Genomic DNA, 11,787 nt, shown 5'->3' on the forward strand with positions numbered 1-11,787 from the left:
TAGAGGAGCCGAGAGTCATGGATGCCCCAGGCACCACTACCTGATTGGCTGCTTGGTGGCGGGCCCCTCCTTTAGCGCTGCCCCTCGAGGCCTCACGGGCCAATGAGCGACCTGAAATCTGATCACCCAATCTGGTTGGTCCGACCGTTTTGCTGAGTCAGCACACTCCAAAATTCTGCATGATAAGCGGAGAATGTCCGCCACGTGACTCCGCCGATATCGTATCGCGGCAAACGTCATCGGAGCGGCAGATGGCCAGATGCAATGATGCGGGCGTCCCTCACCATCTTCAGAAGAATAACCCATTCCACGGAGAGATTCTGGAAGATCAATTGAGCCGCTGCGAGCTGAGCCTCCCACCGTATGCCAGAAGCGGCATATCCAAAACTTGTTTCCAACAGCTGAGGGAGTGAAGCAGCACAAAAAGAACGCTCTGCTGCGGGAACCCCACCCGTGCAGCCCTAATATTATAAATATGGTCGACAGAGACCTCGCTCCCTGCGATCAAAGGTAGTACTGTATTCTTCCTGTCATTTTTAGGGTTGCGGCAAGGTAGAAAGAAAGAATGGCATCTCCCAAAAGAGGCATTCGCATTGCAATCGACGTATGTTCATGAGAACTCCCAAATGATGGCGCAATTGATCAATACGAGCTAACGGCGTGGATCAGCGCGGCGGCACGTTCACCGACTGCGTGGGCAACTCCGGCACCGGCAAGTTGGAAGATGACATTGTCATCAAGCTTCTTTCCGAGGATCCGGCGAACTATGACGATGCTCCGCTCGAAGGCATCCGCCGGATTTTGTCCAAGTTCACCGGCCGCGAGATCCCCCGCGGTGAACCGCTTGATACCTCGTTGATCGAGAGCATCCGTATGGGTACAACCGTTGCCACTAATGCCCTGTTGGAAAGAAAAGGCGAACGAATTGCGCTCTTGGTAACCAAAGGGTTCAAGGACTGCCTGGCTATCGGGAATCAAACCCGCCCCAAGATCTTTGATCTTGCCATCAGACGGCCCGACGTTCTCTATGAAAAGGTCGTCGAGATTGACGAGCGGGTGACGCTGGAAGACTACACAGAGGATCCAACCCGTCATGTTACTCCTACCCCACCGCGCGATCAAACGCCGCCAGATGCCGACATCGTGCGCGGTTTATCGTCCGAGGCGGTTCGCATTCTTAAGCGCCCCGACGAAAGCACCGTGCGCGAGCAGCTGCAACAGCTGTACAATGAAGGGTTCCGTAGCATTGCCGTCTGTTTGATGCATGGCTACACCTTCCCCGACCATGAGGCGCTGGTTGGCAAGCTCGCGCGCTCCATCGGCTTCGAACATGTCAGTCTCAGCCATGAGCTTCTACCCATGATCAAACTGGTCCCGCGGGCGACCTCGTCTTGTGCGGATGCGTATCTTACTCCAGCCATCAAGAAGTACATCTCGAGCTTCGCGGCCGGATTTGAAGGAGGCCTGGGAGCGGAATCGGTACAAAAGACGGCCGGCCAGAAGAGCGCTCGCTGCGAGTTCATGCAGTCCGATGGTGGCCTTGTTGATGTCGGCCAGTTTTCCGGACTGCGGGCCATTCTCTCCGGTCCTGCTGGCGGTGTGGTTGGGTACGCTCTTACGTCCTACGATCCGGAGACCAAGATTCCCGTAATCGGTTTCGACATGGGCGGCACCAGCACGGATGTTAGCCGTTACGGTGAGGGACGCTACGAGCATGTTTTCGAGACAACCACGGCAGGCGTCACCATCCAAGCGCCGCAGCTGGATATCAATACCGTTGCTGCCGGAGGAGGCTCCCGGCTGTTCTTCCGCAACGGCCTTTTCGTCGTTGGGCCCGAGTCTGCAGGTGCCCACCCGGGACCGGCCTGTTACCGCAAGGGAGGGCCCTTGACCGTGACGGATGCGAATCTGTTCCTCGGACGGCTGCTTCCCGATTTCTTCCCCAAGATTTTTGGCAAAAACGAGAATGAGGGACTGGATGAAGAAGCGAGCCGGAAGAAGTTTGAAGAACTGACAGAACAGATCAACCAAGAAATTGCAAAGGATGACAGTAGCAAGGCCATGACTCCAGATGAAGTAGCTTATGGATTCATTAAAGTTGCGAACGAGACCATGACACGACCCATTCGGTCGCTGACGGAGGCCCGCGGCCACGACACATCGAAGCATCGGCTGGCCACCTTTGGCGGTGCGGGTGGGCAACACGCAGTCGCCATCGCTCAGAACTTGGGGATCCGTCAAATCTTGGTGCACAAATACTCGTCGGTTCTCTCTGCATACGGCATGGCTCTGGCGGACGTAGTGGATGAATGCCAGGAACCAGAATCAAAGGTCTGGGCTGACGGCGAGGTCAAGGAGCAGCTGAAAGCGAAGATGGAAGAGCTCAAGCGGAAGAGTGCAGCCAATCTGCGGGCGCAGGGCTTCGACGATGAGTCGATCGTTTTTGAGGAGTACTTGAACATGCGGTACCGTGGGACGGAATCCGCCATCATGGTCATGAAGCCCAGTCCCCAGGAGGCTCGCGACGAGTACGGCGGCGATGAGTGGGCTTTTGGCAAAGCATTTGTCAAGCAACACGAGCGAGAGTTTGGGTTTACGCTTCCTGACAGAGACATCATTGTCGACGACGTGCGCGCCCGTGGTATCGGCAAGAGCTTCCAGGGCCTGGAAGAGACTGTGGACCAGCAGCTAAAGAAGGCGAAACCGCGTGATGTTGACAATAGCAAAGTCTACCGCACGGCGAGCGTTTACTTCGAAGGTGGCCGCCAGCAGACGCCGGTCTACAAGCTTGATGACCTGGAGGTCGATGAACGTGTGCGCGGCCCGGCCATCCTGGCAGACAACACCCAGACATTGGTCATCACTCCAGGAGCAACGGCGCTCACCACCAAGACGCACGTTGTGATTAACATTGGCGAAGCGAACTTCCAGGAGACCAAGGTCACTACTAACGAAGTGGATCCGATCATGCTGAGCATCTTCTCACACCGTTTCATGGCCATTGCCGAGCAGATGGGCCGCGCCTTGCAAAAGACCAGCGTCAGCACCAACGTCAAGGAGCGGCTCGATTACTCGTGTGCGCTGTTTGACGCGGATGGAGGTCTGGTTGCGAATGCTCCTCATCTGCCGGTGCATCTGGGCAGCATGTCGACGTGCGTACGGAGGCAAGCGGAGATTTGGAAGGGAAAGCTGAAGCCCGGCGACGTGCTCATGTCGAACCATCCAGAGTATGGTGGCACGCACCTACCGGATATTACCGTGATCACGCCGGCATTCAACGGGGATGAAATCGTGTTTTACGTTGCCTCTCGTGCTCATCACGGTAGGTTCAACCCATTCAGTTTTAAGGGATACGCTGACGTTACGCAGCGGACATTGGAGGCATCCTCCCCGGCAGCATGCCGCCTCACTCACGAGAACTGTACCAGGAAGGTGCCGCTATCAAGTCCGAGAAACTGGTCTCGGAAGGCAAGTTCAACGAGAAGCGGGCGACGGAGCTACTGTACGACGAGCCAGCAAAATACCCCGAATGCAGTGGCACACGGTGCTTGGCCGATAATATCAACGACCTCAAGGCGCAGGTGGCTGCCAACCAAAAGGGAATCAGCCTCATCAGCACGTTGATCGAGGAGTACGGGCAAGACGTGGTCCAGTTCTACATGCGGAGCATCCAGCAAAACGCAGAGCTGAGCGTGAAGAACCTGCTGCGGAAAGTCAGCGAGCGGTTTGCCGGGCAGGATCTGCACGCGATTGACTACATGGACGACGGCAGTCCGATTGAATTGCGGATCTCGATCAATGCGGAGGAGGGGACTGCTGTTTTTGACTTTACTGGCACTGGTCCAGAAGTTTACGGTGAGCTTCTATACTGTAATATCGATTTAATATGCTGATGGAACAATAGGCAACACCAATGCCCCCGAAGCGGTGACATACTCGGCGATCATCTACTGCCTGAGGTCCCTGATTTCCGAAGACATCCCACTGAACCAAGGCTGCCTCAAGCCCATTGAAGTGCGCATTCCAAAGAGATCCTTCCTGTCGCCTTCCGGACGAGCGGCCGTCGTGGGAGGCAACGTCCTCACCGTAAGTCTTTCAGCACCTTACCGAATCAAACACCAATTGACAGAATATCAGAGCCAGCGAGTCACGGATGTCATTCTGAAATGTTTCCGTGCCTGCGCCGCATCCCAAGGCTGCTGCAACAACCTCACCTTTGGCTTCGGTGGCAATGTCAACGGCACGACAATCCCTGGTTTCGGCTACTACGAGACGATTGCTGGCGGCAGCGGCGCCGGGCCAGACTGGGAGGGCACGTCCGGCGTACACGTGCACATGACCAATACCCGGATCACCGACGCCGAGGTGTATGAGCGGCGATACCCGGTGATCCTGCGGGAGTTTAGTCTGCGGCATGGTTCGGGCGGCCTTGGCCAGCACAATGGCGGCGATGGCGTGATCCGCGACATTGAGTTCCGTATCCCCGTGCAGGTATCGATTCTGTCGGAGCGGCGCGTGTACCGGCCGTATGGTCTCGAGGGTGGCGAGGACGGCCAGTGTGGTTTGAACCTCTGGGTGCGTAAGACCCGGCGGACACTCGAAGACGGCCGGGAGGTTGAGGAGGAGGAATACGTCAACCTCGGCGCGAAGAACACCACCAAGATGCAGCCCGGCGAGCGCATTGTCATCATGACACCCGGCGGCGGCGGCTGGGGCGTGCCGGGCGAGGAGAAGAAGATCCGCCGGCGGCAGGACGCCCAATTTGCCTGGCACGGAGGGTCGATTGCAAACGCACTGGCGACGCAGGAGAGCAGCATGTAAATACAGCATATCGAACCGACAGTACTTTAGTATTAAATCCACTCTCAGTATTCATACAAATGCTGATACACTAGCCGAACAATCAACCCAAGCCTGAATCCCAGATATGATCATTGAAATTCCCAGATTAATCCTCCTCCGAAACCTCACTCTCCTCCTCTTCCTCCTCACTCGTAGCCTCGATATTACTCTTCTTCTTCTTATCCTTCTTTTTTCCTGCATCGTCCTCTTCCTCCTCCGCCGCCTCTTCTTCCTCTTCCTCATCGTTGTCGTCATAAACCGGCCTCGGCACCTTCTCACCTCTCTGCAGCAAAAACTCCTCAATCTGAGGCAAACATTGCAGGAACGCCGAGAATTGATCCATTGGCAATGAAATTCCCTACAATCTCTCATCAGCCCTCCATCCCCTTCCTCCCCGTAGTGTATATGGTCGCGGTGATTGACGCACCTTCTTACCAGGCAACTCCTCTCCATCCTTCTCGTAATACTCCCGAATGTTCACCATATTCCTCCCCTTGAAATTCGAGATAGTCACGCGACGCATGCGGCTGATTTCCCAGTAGATATCGCCATTGCTGTCGGTCTTGGGTTGCGGACCAGTTCGTTTCGAGGACGAGGATACTGTGGTCTTGGTCCGTTTGGCTGTGCTGATGCCGCCGTTGTCGTCGGAGATGGAGCGCTTTTTGCCCATTTTTGTCTCTCTCTAAGCTCTCCTGTATTTCTTGCTGTGGGTGGGAGTTGGGTACAGAGTGAAGTTGCGAGTCGTTCGAAGTGAGGGTTCCGGATGCGGTTCAGTCAGGGTTGCGATTGCGGGATTGGAAGAATTGTCAGGAATTGGTCACGTCGCGGCTAATGAAACAGGTTAGCAAAGGATATCAGAGAGAGGATTGTTATTATGAAATGGTTTGTTGATGCTGATTTTATTGGAGTCGATGGAGAGCTGTCAATTAAATCACACGCGCCCGCGCCGCGTTGCTCTCGAGACGGGGACATCGCGTCACGTGTTTTTCAGATCGATGAAGTCACCACCGGCTGGACTTGACGGATGTCTAGAGTTCTCTAGCATCAAGGATTACGAAGAGATCAAACGGAATTCAAGCCTGAATTAAATGTTTCAAGGCGAACTATACCTTGAGGAACTCGGTGCTCTGCACATTCCTATCAAACCATCCAATAATTAATAACAACATCGAAGAAGCAAACCATACTACCCAAGTAGCCAAAATAACCAATGTCCACGCCAAAGTACTCGATACAATTAACATGCGTATAAGGTATCATAGAATCACCGCCCTCAACGCCTGCAGCACAAGCGCAAAAACCAATCCTCGCGCCACCTCTTCCACCTGCAGACAATCAAACACCCGGCCGAGTGCCTCACCCGTCGCGGCGGCGCCCATGACACTCATCAGCGCCTGCGGCATACCGCGCTGGATCAGCAGTTTCCGCGCCTCCTGCCGTAATTTCTCGCGCTCCTCCGGCGACGGCGGCGGCGGCCATTGACGCAGCTCTTCCTCCGTCGGGAGCGCGTTTTCACGCAACTTGAGCAGGTCCGCGGCGATCGCCTCGTCCGTAGTTTGCGCGTCGATCATAGATTCCTGCAGCAGATCGCGAATGGCGACAAGGTGCTGGTTGCCTGGCCGTAAAATATATGATTTGGCAGCGTTGAGAAGCGTCTTACGAATGTTCCACGCCGACGACAGCCCGTAGAGCTCGTTGATTACGGCGAAAATCAGCTCGACCGCGACACGGGTCTCATCCTCCGTAAGGCCAGGAGTTTCAGTTTCTGGTTTGCGAGAGCTGCGTTTGGAGGCTGACTCTGGGGGTTCTGAAGAGGGTTCGCCCGCAGATTCACCAGGAGACCCGCCAGTTAAGGAAGTATCCCCATCGGCGCCTTTCTCCTCAGAGGACGGCCGCGAACTCGGCACGTCAACCACTGAGCTGCTTGTGGAGGACACGCTCTGCAGCTTGGGCGGCGCGCCGGCAATCTCGGACAAGCTCGACACCGAACCAGTCAGGGGTGTACGCGTCTCCGGGAGCGGCTGGTAGCCGACCTGGCTGCTCGACGGAGACCTGTAACTCAAGTCCACAGACGATCGCCCATAATAGCTCGTATCGTCCCCTGACCTCAATGTCGAAGATTGAGACTTGTGGCGAGCCGAAGTTGGATCAGTTGTCTTGCGGGTCAGACCAACATTGCCAAATACCCCCGTGACACCATCCAGAACGGCCTTGCCGCCGTCCGCGACTCCTTTCGGTGCATTCGACAAGACACCCAGCACATTTTTGCCCACGCTTTCGAGCGCGCTCTGTCTTTGCCGGCCAAATGACCCCTCGCCAATGCTGCTTTCCTTTCCAAGGAACTTTCGCATTCGCTCCGACTCTGCGAGTTTCTCATGTCGAAGTGCGTCCGAAAGATACTTTTCCAGACTCTGTGTCAACGCTTGTTTCGTCTGCCCCTTCCAAGGAGGGAGGATGGGGTGTTCATCCGAAAAGGATGTGCGATGATATCGTGACAGAGTCGCCAGTCCCTCATGTAGATATTCAAAGTCTGAATACGTCCGAAAAACCATCCATCCTGCTTGACGCATCGAAATCGGTTCAATCTGCAGTGCATACTCGATCGTAGGCTTGGTTCGAATCGGCGTTTTATCGCCAGGAACGGAGAAATCGTCGATATGAATCGACGCCCCAAATAAACTGAGAGGCTGTGCTTGTGACTCCTGACCCCTTATGAGACTGCTGGTGTCTCCTTCAGATGTAAATTCAGTCACGGATCTAAGGGGTCTTTCACCGTCAGAAGAAGCTGGCGTAATCATGCCATCCGGTGTTGCGCTCGAAACAGAGCCTTCATTTGCCGCAGCCGTCACTTCCTGGTTTGCCGGAAATCCAGAGACAGCTTGAGTTTGTTCTATGTCACAGGAACTCCCTGAAACATGACTTTGAGACTGTGCACTCGAAGTCCGACCTTCCTTTCCAGCATTCTCCAACCCGGCGTCGATGGCGTTCATCAACTCGGGCTCGCCTTCTTTCAAGTAATACACTATCCAATTGTTAATGAATTCCGGCTGTGAGCAACTCTTGATTGTAGATTCCAGGACCAGCCCGGCAAGCACTTCTCGAAGAAAGTTGCGGGCGACTTGGAATTCGTATGCCTTGTGATCGAGAAAGCTGGACAGGACATCATCCGCCACCATTCGCAGCTTCTTCCGCTGCTGTTCCAGCGAAAGAACGTTGGCCAGACTGCTCTCTGGATTTCTAGCCAGATACTGCCTGACTGCATCTTCCGGTTGCATATCTGGTCCCATGGTCTGCAACGCCAGGGACAGTTCGTTCAGAAACACAATTATCATCGAACTGGCGTTCGTCACAAACTGCAGAAACGTATCCGCCGGTCGCTTTCGCATCAAGTGCGTAGACAGAGACGTCACAAAGTTGACCAAGAGCTTGCGGCACGAAATGGGAAACGACTGTTCGGACGGTAACAGAGGTTTATACCAATACCTATCAGATTAGCCGAAGATCTTCACAATGGGGATAAATAACCCTTGCAGGAACGTACAAGACATAGTCTCTAATCACAGCATCGGTAAGCGTACTTAGAGCTGCTGCAGTAGCGGGAGGCAGGCTGGAGAATTCGGCGCCCGCGCCGGCTGGCTCTCCTGCTTTCTCCGTTTCCCCTTCCTCGTCGGCCTCCGCCGATTCGCCATTCCGCGACGACCACTCGAGCAGCCTCGAAGCAACCTCCAACCCCAGTTCCTTTCGTCGTCGTCGACTTTGCTCCAAGTCCTGCTGGGATTCGCGCTCATGAAGGCTCTCTTCCCAATAAACATGGAGAACAACTCCAGCAACAGTCCCAATCAAGAGCAAACCCAGCTGTCCCAGCACCAGATACGTCGCCAGCGCCAGTCCTCCCATCAACATCCCGAGCTGCTCATTGGAAGCAGTCGAGAGGAACGCGAGGACATTCTGGGCCAGCGACGCTATTGTCGGCGGTGGTTGTTGCTGCTGTTGTGTTTCGTCATCTTTAGGAGTGGCCTTTGTCGCAGATTCAGTGCTGAGGCCATCGGAAGGCGGAACATCCGTACGAGTGTCCGCCATTGCGGTGCGGGAGACTAATGCTGTCACTGCTGCGTCGGACACGGAGCTCCTGAGACGGGTTGTCCATCGGCTTCAGGTTCAATGTTAGCCCGTTTGGGCGCGCATGGGGCCAACACGTCAATTACGGCAGCGAGCATCCGAGTCGGAAATAATGTTAAACTTCAATGAAAGCTCGTTCATGACCATCCACGCATTCTTCTTGCCAGGTGTTGGGCAGCTGTTCAGGAACGGTGGCTGTTTGACGCCTGAAAAACAAGGTGTCCACTCAACCTCAGCCGAATCAGCCCCAAATGCAATCAATGTAATCTAATAAGCTGTTCCGTATTGTAACATTCCACTTTTTCAGTAGTGGGTCGGGTGGCTCACCAATCGTAAGGAGCAAACCTATGATTTTCAAGCAAATTTCAGTAACAATTCGAGCGGTCCGTAAACTGTACATCAAGCGTTCGCCCTCTTACACCTCCATAGAGTGGGCGCGCCTCTGGTACACTGATACAAGAAGCCTCCGGCGCCGCGCGAAGCGCGGCGCTCAAAGGCTTCTTTTCTTGAAATACACAATTTTTTAATTGTATTTCCATTCGAAGTAAAGCCATTAAGTTACCGAATTATACGGAGTATGGTCATCATGGTCAATTCCATTAGGTTACGCATAGGGTCATCATTGTCCAAATGATCACGTGGCTTGTTGACTTTGGAACGCACATTGGATGCATTCCTGGTTGGTTTATTCGTATCGTTCTCATTCAATATCGTGACTTTGTTCTAATCCCAACACGGCCAGCTCTAGGTAGGAGGGCATGTTTTATGTGACAGAATTGACTCTATTAAAGGGGACTACATACAAATTTTGGTGATCGAAAGGGCAAAAGAGGCGACATGGCCGGGTTCTGGTACAGTTCCGGGAGTGCTAAAAATGATATGCCTGCCCACTCAATTTTCTGTAAGTTTGTTGACGCCCGGTGACAGACTTGATAAAATGCTAACCTGTGAAGCCAATAGCGGGATTCAGAGAATTGCCCATCTACCGTTAAGTAGTTGAACGGTGACAGGAACAAACCCTACCCAGGCGTGCCACGACGATTAGTGGAGATGATCGGGAACCTAGTTTATATATCCCGATCAAATGGCCATCGACAAAAACACGGCGCCCTTCAGGCAGAGGGACGTTTTGCCATCGGATGGTGTTGGGAATGGCGCAGTGTATCTCGAAATGATCCACATATTCATCTACGAAGGAGACGAAATGTGGGATTTGCAGTGTGACTGTGAACAATCTCCAGCCTGGGTCGGAATCGATCCACTGTGAGCCGCGGATTGTACCGATGATTTGTACCGTAGGGGCTGAGACCTCGGGTTCGAAATAGTCCACGGGAAGCGGAGTTAGGTCTCTGGCGGACACGGTAAGTATTGGTATTCCTTCGCGGTATTGCACGATGAAATGACCGTATGCCGTGACCATCGACCCCGCCTGGAAGCTTTCCTCTTCGTCATTGAAGTAGAGGGTTCGAAGGGTGAAAAACCGCGTGTAAGGGACTGGCGGGCGTTTCACTGATGGTGGCGGTGCGCAAGTGGTAGCGGCAACTTCCTGGAAATGATTCCACGGAAGGGGCATTTGTTCAATGAGGCGCAAGTCACCGCGGATGATGCCAACGGTCGGTGGCCATGGTGGGAGATGTGTTGAGTGGGAGCAAAGAAAGAGGTGAGTGGCTTTCTTTGCGTACAGAGATTCTGGCTTGGAAACGATCAGTGCACTGGTGGACGCATTGCTCTGTTTCGGCGTCGGGGGGGTAGAAATACCTCTGGTGGGTGGATGGAAAATCCATGATGGATGGGAAAAAAAGGCATTTTCCGTTTGGGATGCAGGCATCATATAGAAGGATCCTGATTGGAATTTGACCGTGATCGGGATTTGCAGGTTCCCTTTTTCGCTACGGAGGTGAAGGTTGGAATCGTTCCAACCCGCTGCCCACGATGAAGGAAATTGGAAGCGAGCGACAGCATCAATGGAAATTGAGCTTGGGGGGAGCATTTGCTGATTCTGATGGAACCGCAAGAGCATGGAAGCAGGTGGGAGCGAGCATCTAGGACGAAGGCAACTGGGGCGATATCGAGAGGAAAGTCAAGCCGAGGTGGATATTCCGAGGCTGTTGCTGAGGTGTGAAATAAGAGTTCGGGATGGAATAGTGGAGCCGACAGGATGGGGAAATGGAGGTCGTTCGTGCGCCACGTCGGGCCGAATTGCCTTGTGAGGCTCGTGGATCGGTATGTTCAAAGCTAGTCAGTCAAGCGTTGTTGGAGAGTTGGGCTCATCCGTGACTCCGTGGGGATCAGTTCGGTTTTGAAAGAGGTCTAGTATTTGCCTTGTTGGTGTTCCTTACTCTGGCGTGCGGAGCATGGAGTAAGTTACTTGGATCTATGGATTCGGAGAGCCGGTCTACGCCGAATTTTGCAGGGCATGGCAAGAGGAAGAAGCGTATTGACAGAGCAGAGGGCAGAGTGAAGACCGTTACGGAGTTTTACGATGTACGGAAGCTATATTCTGGGAACAGTACAGAGATTGATTGAAGAACCAACAACAGATCCAATTTTCAAATACCAACAGAGGGGCGAAATTACAGACTATGCTCGTCTTCTTCGACCAACTGGGGCTTTTCCCTTGCCCTTCGGGTCTTCAGTCGGTTCAGGCGTTTCTGTTGGACTGGTCAGTGGGGATCATGAAGGGAATCACCTTCGGGAGCCGGAAACTCACGGGGGTCATCCTCAACCGCAATGGGATCCGCCTCCTCTTCGGGAATGGCGCAGAGAGATAAAGCATCCGGTAGAGGGGAGGCGGTTTCAGCGGACGCATCTTCCGCTGTCGGGCCC

General features: G+C 53.9%; 7 protein-coding genes across 7 annotated transcripts in view; 3 read left to right on the top strand and 4 right to left on the bottom strand.

Moving 5' to 3' along the window:
• Positions 1–565: 565 nt before the first annotated feature.
• Positions 566–4,821, top strand: VTN49DRAFT_3312 (uncharacterized protein; the record flags this gene model as incomplete). The annotated part of the gene is made up of 5 exons (XM_069411135.1): positions 566–604; positions 670–3,322; positions 3,370–3,855; positions 3,905–4,086; positions 4,138–4,821. 5 exons carry the CDS (start codon positions 566–568, stop codon positions 4,819–4,821), a joined length of 4,044 nt encoding a protein of 1,347 aa, XP_069268590.1.
• Positions 4,822–4,948: 127 nt separating this feature from the next.
• On the bottom strand, positions 4,949–5,512 carry VTN49DRAFT_3313 (uncharacterized protein; the record flags this gene model as incomplete). Its single annotated transcript, XM_069411136.1, has 2 exons — positions 4,949–5,200; positions 5,270–5,512. 2 exons carry the CDS (start codon positions 5,510–5,512, stop codon positions 4,949–4,951), a joined length of 495 nt encoding a protein of 164 aa, XP_069268591.1.
• Positions 5,513–6,098: 586 nt separating this feature from the next.
• Positions 6,099–8,922, bottom strand: VTN49DRAFT_3314 (uncharacterized protein; the record flags this gene model as incomplete). Its single annotated transcript, XM_069411137.1, has 2 exons — positions 6,099–8,325; positions 8,384–8,922. 2 exons carry the CDS (start codon positions 8,920–8,922, stop codon positions 6,099–6,101), a joined length of 2,766 nt encoding a protein of 921 aa, XP_069268592.1.
• Positions 8,923–9,852: 930 nt separating this feature from the next.
• On the bottom strand, positions 9,853–10,534 carry VTN49DRAFT_3315 (uncharacterized protein; the record flags this gene model as incomplete). The annotated part of the gene is made up of 2 exons (XM_069411138.1): positions 9,853–9,906; positions 9,980–10,534. 2 exons carry the CDS (start codon positions 10,532–10,534, stop codon positions 9,853–9,855), a joined length of 609 nt encoding a protein of 202 aa, XP_069268593.1.
• Positions 10,535–10,584: 50 nt separating this feature from the next.
• Positions 10,585–11,007, top strand: VTN49DRAFT_3316 (uncharacterized protein; the record flags this gene model as incomplete). The annotated part of the gene is made up of 2 exons (XM_069411139.1): positions 10,585–10,621; positions 10,838–11,007. The coding sequence occupies 2 exons, from the start codon at positions 10,585–10,587 to the stop codon at positions 11,005–11,007; spliced, it is 207 nt and encodes a 68-aa protein (XP_069268594.1).
• Positions 11,008–11,127: 120 nt separating this feature from the next.
• Positions 11,128–11,487, top strand: VTN49DRAFT_3317 (uncharacterized protein; the record flags this gene model as incomplete). The annotated part of the gene is made up of 2 exons (XM_069411140.1): positions 11,128–11,184; positions 11,254–11,487. 2 exons carry the CDS (start codon positions 11,128–11,130, stop codon positions 11,485–11,487), a joined length of 291 nt encoding a protein of 96 aa, XP_069268595.1.
• A 47-nt stretch (positions 11,488–11,534) lies between these two features.
• Positions 11,535–11,787, bottom strand: part of VTN49DRAFT_3318 (uncharacterized protein) — a gene marked incomplete at both ends in the record, with an annotated part of 1,227 nt that continues 974 nt past the window's right edge. Inside the window, 2 exons of the mRNA XM_069411141.1 lie at positions 11,535–11,612; positions 11,688–11,776. Coding sequence (XP_069268596.1) covers positions 11,535–11,612; positions 11,688–11,776 — 167 coding nt within the window. The remainder of the gene's footprint in view (positions 11,613–11,687; positions 11,777–11,787) is intronic.

Source organism: Thermomyces lanuginosus, assembly GCF_041956635.1.
Source record: "Thermomyces lanuginosus strain ATCC 200065 unplaced genomic scaffold VTN49scaffold_28, whole genome shotgun sequence".
NCBI classification, from domain to species: domain Eukaryota; kingdom Fungi; phylum Ascomycota; class Eurotiomycetes; order Eurotiales; family Trichocomaceae; genus Thermomyces; species Thermomyces lanuginosus.